General features: G+C 30.5%; 1 protein-coding gene across 2 annotated transcripts; it reads right to left on the reverse strand.

Annotated features, from left to right (window-relative positions):
* Positions 1-346: 346 nt before the first annotated feature.
* On the reverse strand, positions 347-5,699 carry LOC140968690 (MADS-box transcription factor 23-like). 2 transcript variants are annotated; one of them, XM_073429731.1, is made up of 7 exons: positions 5,551-5,668; positions 3,736-3,912; positions 2,520-2,586; positions 2,301-2,350; positions 2,102-2,201; positions 1,742-1,789; positions 347-634 (listed from the first exon to the last, which is right to left on the reverse strand). In XM_073429731.1, the coding sequence occupies exons 2-7, from the start codon at positions 3,909-3,911 to the stop codon at positions 548-550; spliced, it is 528 nt and encodes a 175-aa protein (XP_073285832.1). In that variant the 5' UTR covers position 3,912; positions 5,551-5,668; the 3' UTR covers positions 347-547. The 2 variants fall into 2 exon arrangements, with proteins under 2 accessions (XP_073285832.1, XP_073285831.1); XM_073429730.1 differs by having other exon boundaries at positions 348-634; positions 3,736-3,920; positions 5,551-5,699.
* Positions 5,700-6,151: the final 452 nt, after the last annotated feature.

The raw sequence follows: 6,151 nt of genomic DNA on the forward strand, positions 1-6,151 counted from the left end.
GCTTAAATTCATGAAAATTTGTTTAAAAGAAAAATTTCTTTTCTGAATCCGAATTACAAATGATATGCATCGACCTTACAAAAATATCAATGCTTTAACATTAGTGACTCAGACACCACAGTGGAGAATAACAAAATTAATCATGCCATATCATCAAAAATTAAACAATAAATTATAGTAAAAGCGTACCTTAAGTCATATTCCTCAAGCTTTTAGAATGAGTTGTTGATCTTCCAGGTCTACGCATTCTTCCTTGAGAGTCTTTTAGTTTCTCGCTAGATCTATTTCTAATAATTAATGAAATTTATAGATAGGGGATGTGATACGCAAGATATGGAGACCATAACCATTACACAGATAATTTCGTTAATGATCTTCTGATATTTTTATTTTAGTTCATCATAAAAATAGAAATTACATTTGTCTCTGCACGTTAAAGAGTCACATTATATCAGATACATTAAAGCTTATTAGCCAAAACTTTAATCAACCACTTCAGTTTTTATTTAAGATAATCCATCATACATAATTATTCACGCATAAACTCTTATAACTTTAAATTGTTCTGACGAGAACATCCCGTTTCTTCATCGCCAGGCCCATTTCTGCTGGTCGTGTACTCTTTCCCATAGTCCTGAAAATATATATTAAAAATAACTCAGCTGCTTCAGTCAATGGAACATCGATTACCCTTCTATGAGAAAGCAATATTGTGGAGGTGGTGGCCCAAAAGTGTAATGATGAAGATAAGGGGCCGATCGAGTGCACTGAATTCACAAAACAACAGCAACTTGAACTATGAACAATGGTCAAACCCTGAAATATTATCTTACGGGTTGGTTAGACAATGTATAGGGAAAACATTAATTCAGGCAAGAGTAGTATTCACGCTTCCTAAAATAATAATATCCAGTTTTGATATTTTTGACTCACATGTATTTCTTTTCAAAAAAAAAAAAAAAAAAAATTTGGTCCTAATGAAGTTTTTCAAATTTGATTGTATTATCGGTTATTTTACAGTGTTAATCAATTAATTGTTACTTTTTTTTCAATTTTAATCATTTTTTATTGAAGTGTTGACGTGACATCAGACACATTAGCAATGTTCATCGTCACGTCAGGATTTTCCGGTCACACTCCACAATTTTCGATGTCATGTTATCGCTATAATGAAAAAAATTACTAAAATAAAAAAAGTGCAATTTAATAAAAGAATATCATATATAAATTGATCGACCACATGATAAAAAAAAAAAAAAAAAGAAACATATAACCTACCAGACCAAAAATATAATTTTTCATTTTTCAAAATATAACGTCTACAGTTCAAACAAGTGAAAAAATATATTTGGATTTCAATAAACAAACAAAAGTTAATAACTCTCAATTTATAAGTTTATATGAACTATTTTAATTTAAATGTCAATTTCTTAAAATTTAAATTTAAGAGTTTTCTATCTTAGAAATTTGCGCCCTAAGAATTATAACTTAAAATGAGACTGAAATAAGATAAGAGAGAAATAAGAGAAAAAAGGATTTGATTAACGAACTGAAAATAAAATAGTGAGCGGATGTCTGCGCAGGCACCACCCCAGCGCCATTTTTGCCACCGACTCAATCAACTCGTACAACAATTGAAAGTCACTAATCATACATACATTCTGGTTCGGTATGATTAAATCAACACACACATTTAATTTGTTTTCAAAAATATATATTTGCTAAGAAAGGTAGAATGGACCTTTGTTTGATCCAACGCAACAGGAAGCTCAGTCATGGCAAGTTCTTCCTGAAATTGAAAAGAAAAAATACAAGAACGGCATCTAAATAAGTTTTTAGAGTCACTGTTAATATAAATAGAGTTAGTAAATAAAACAGGAATATAACAACCTGCAAATTTTTTTTATTTTTTTACTGTTGTCGAATCTTAGTCCATTAATTTGTAATTTTTTTTATTTTAGTCGTTTTTACAGTATTGGAAAATGTTGATGAAGCACCAAATACTGTTGGCATGATGTGGGACATTGTTGATATGTTCGATACCACAACTCTGATAGAAAATAAAAAAAAAATCATATTTATAGGGAAAAAAATAAGCCACCTTTCTTGACTTGACATGTTTTAGTATTGCTTCCAGCTTCGTTTCCAGCCGCTGCAACTCTTCCACTCCCCATTGGTGAAGTTGCGTACTAATTATCATCCTGCTTCAAAACAAATCAGATAATCAAAATAAAAAATAATTGAAATAATCAAATGTGTGCAAGAGAAAGCTCTCCGAACATATTTTTGTAGTTTCAAACCTGAGGCACTTTATCTTCTCCTGAATTCCACTGCTCAGATCAGCGTGATCCTTGTAAGATTAGAGAAAGAATGTTACGCCAAATATTTTTATGCCTTGCTTGGAAAATGTGGTTTTTACTGCAAACAAGCCAAACTACAAAAAGAAACCTTATGTAGTATGTCCTCAATGCTACAAATATTTTTATGCCTTACGGGCATTTCCCTGTCAAAAAAGATACCTGGGAATCGACAGGATGTTGCTTATTTGCCGAGTGCAAAGAAAACTTATGTAGTATGTCCTCAATGCTACAAAGAGGGAGAGAACGATTGTTATCCACAAATACTAATTCGAAATTTAACAGTGAAAAGTTTTTAAGCAGTCTAAATTCAAAGATGCGTGATATATTATTTTGATATTCAAAGTTAGCATTGTCTCTAATGGCATAAGTCGAGTCGACTTGACTCATGAATGTAGGCACTCCAAATCAAACTAAATCGAGCTTTAACCTGAACTACAATTAAATTGTTTAAAAGATCTTCAGCCAATTCATGAGCTTAAAATTACTTTTAAAATGATATTATATTAATATAAAAAAGTAATACTGACATAATCATACTTATAATGCATAGACACATATATTTCTATCATTTAAAAATTATAACTTTATATGCACATTTATAATTCATGATGTACATTAAAAGTCGAGAGTCACAAACCGATACAAAACCATAGTTTCCAAAATTGAAAAAACCAAAATCAATAATATCTAGAAGTAGGGTTTGGTTTCACATCAAAATGCAATTCGATATGCAGTTTGAAACTTTTAATTATATGTCGTTCAAATCGGAAAAAATTGTTTTGTTAAGTTGTAGTTTAAACCATTCAATGTAGTGGATTTTTGTCAACTAACTTGTTAATTTTAGGTTTTGTTCCACTGATATTTCAAATTTTGGGTTTGACATATTAACTTTTAATTTTTGACTATTTTATTTCAATTAATTACGTGTAACCGGAAAATAGTGAAGTGACACGTAAAAATACTGACGTGATATAAAAATTTGTTGAATTGTCAGATATCTAGTCAACAATTGGACCAAAATAACAAAACGTAAAAGTTAGAATATTAAAAAACAACTTTTGAAAATTGGAAATAAAAAAATTATTTTCCCTTCTTCTTAACATATGACATATTAAGGTTGAATCCTAAAATACTAAAAGACTATTAAAGTAACTAGTTTGATTTGGGTAAACCTTAGAAAACAGCATAGGGATCTCCTAGTCGGAGAGCCCGATCGGCGACGTCTCACTACTACCAGTACGAATTGCACGCTTTCAGGCATATGCTCTTAATGTGGTGGATTTACGGAGACTTTATTAATTATGAAAAAAGAAAAATTACGCGTAAACTTCAATAATAATTAAATTTTTAATGAAAAGTTACGAATCCACCATACTTGGAGCTTGCATAATGATGAAGCCTTCCAGCAGGTGAAAATACGACGCAGGCAACTTCGGCTTCACACAAAATCGAGAGCTCACGAGCTTTCTTAAACAATCCTTGGCGTCTCTTTGAAAATGTCACTTGCCTTGCTGAAATATCTTCAATTTTTGTCGTCTTCATTTTACCCATTCTGAACCACTTTTAAACAAAATATAACAAACACAGAATGCAAAATTAGATTACGATATATAGCTTTTTTTAAGTGCAGAATCAACAGTGAGCCCCAATAAGTCCTGTCACTTGAATGCAAAACTTAGGGATAGGGATGACAATAAACCGGATCTAAACCGATCTCGTATTAAACTCGCCCCCGATGGGATGAGTTTAGACCTGGTGAAACAGGTTCACAAGTGGGTCTGGGGCAGGTCCTGAGATTTGATGGACTCGTCCTCAAATGTACTTATATTATTAAAAATATATGTTTATTTATATTTATTGAAAAATGTATATCTTAGTCTCTGATTTTAGCTCATAATGTTTTATGATCGAAGTAATTTAATTTTATAATGATTTATTTAAAATAATAATATATAATTATGTTTTTTTTTGTTATGGATTGAATATAAATTAATAGATTTGAACTTTAAAGTGATATTTAAAAAAAATATTATTAATGTAAAGTTGGAAAATAAATTTAATAATTTATTAATTTTTAAATTTTTTTTCAATTACATAATGACAAAATTTTAAAAAATACCATCCCAAAGCTTAGAGCATCTCCAAGGCTGCACCAAAATGATGATTTCCCTCCTCCCATGGAGGCTGCGCTATTTCACCAAAATAGCACAGCCCCCTTCCTCTGAGCCAAATTTGGCGCGGTTTCTTTCTTTTTTTTAATTTAATTTTTTAATTCATATTTATTATAAATATTTGTATTAAAAATTATAAATATTATTTAAATAATAGTATAATATTTATTTTATTATTTTAATAATTAGATATTTAATCATAAAAAATTTTAAAAAATAATTGTTGATTTTTAAAATATTTATTTATTTATGTTAATTAATATTTAAAAACTAATTTGATTTAATGATTTTTAATTAATATAAATTAATACAAATACAAAAAATTAATATAACTGACGAAGATGTTCATTTCGCACAGCGAAATGCTACAATTGATCATTTGTGGACAACATTAGTCATAATTTAAATATATTAAATAAAATATAATAATTAATATATGTAAAATAAAAAGAATATTTCGGAAATATTCTTTTTGGTGTAAGATTTGAAGTAAATGGGTTAGAGATTGATGTTGTATTTGGTGCAGAAATTGCACTATTTTAGTGTAAATTTTGAACAGAAATAAATTTTGTGGTTGAGATGGCTGGGTAAGGTTTTCATTTTCTTGTATTTCTTCTACTATTTGCATTCGACTTTATGTATCAACTTGCAATTGCTCCAACATAGCTAACTACTGTCCCCACCAAACAGGACGAACTGTACGGCATTTTAAATTTTGACAATTTTTTCAATCGTGGCTAGAACGACATGGACTATGATATAGTACTCTTTTCATGTCACGAAACTTCAAAATTCTCATGCAAAGAAAACCTTGATCTCATTTAACAGAAAATACAGAAACCCTAAAGATATAGAAGTCAAGAACCATAAAGAGAAACCCAAATTTTGCCAAAACTATCTTAACCCAAATGGGTCAACAGTAAACTCGCTGATTTCCACCAATCTCAGACCATTTTTTTTTATAGAACTTAAAAAACTACAATACAAACTCTTGCAACTGTGGATCTTTAAATATTTACCTCTTCCGGGAGCGAGCTTGGCTACTGAAGTACGTACGAGGAAGAGCTCCAAATTTCTAGAATGCAATATTGTGGTGCAAAACTTGAGAACAGTAGCAGTTTTGCTTGAAGAAAGAAAAAGTGAGCTTGTGGGTCGTGGGTTATAAAAAAAAAGAGAGAAGGTAACAGTGTCCACAATATGAAGCCACGTGTCGGAATCACGGAGATTCCAAGTCAGACACCCTGGTGGTGCTTGAATATTAGCCAAGTATTTGGAATATATACGAGTTTTTTTTGTTTTTTAGAGAAGCCACGTGTCGAAATCATGGGGATTCCAAGTCAGACAACCGGGTGGTGCTTGAATATTAGGCTAGTATTTGGAAAATCTACGAGTTTTTTTCTTTTTTTTTTGGAGGCAAAATTTGTAGGAGAAATTGGTGAAAAATCTCCAATCAAAATATTTCTTTGAGTTCACTCTTTACCCACAAAATTGTGTTACAATGTCATACAAATTGTGGTATACTTCATGTGGAAATGTGGTACACTTCATGTGGAAATGTGGTACTAAAAAAGTACTCAGGGACTGAACACAAAAAAAAAACGACGACTGGGAACTGAAGGC

This window comes from Primulina huaijiensis, unplaced genomic scaffold (assembly GCF_012295235.1).
Source record: "Primulina huaijiensis isolate GDHJ02 unplaced genomic scaffold, ASM1229523v2 scaffold37775, whole genome shotgun sequence".
NCBI classification, from domain to species: Eukaryota; Viridiplantae; Streptophyta; class Magnoliopsida; order Lamiales; family Gesneriaceae; genus Primulina; species Primulina huaijiensis.

Excerpts from the sequence above, each read along its gene's own strand:
- LOC140968690 (XM_073429731.1), bottom strand. The coding sequence starts at position 3,911 with ATGGGTAAAATGAAGACGACAAAAATTGAAGATATTTCAGCAAGGCAA. Across the intron at positions 2,202-2,300 it reads GAGAAGATAAAGTGCCTCAG|GATGATAATTAGTACGCAAC; the intron begins GTTTGAAACTAC and ends GTTTTGAAGCAG. Across the intron at positions 1,790-2,101 it reads AACATGTCAAGTCAAGAAAG|GAAGAACTTGCCATGACTGA; the intron begins GTGGCTTATTTT and ends TTTCAATTTCAG.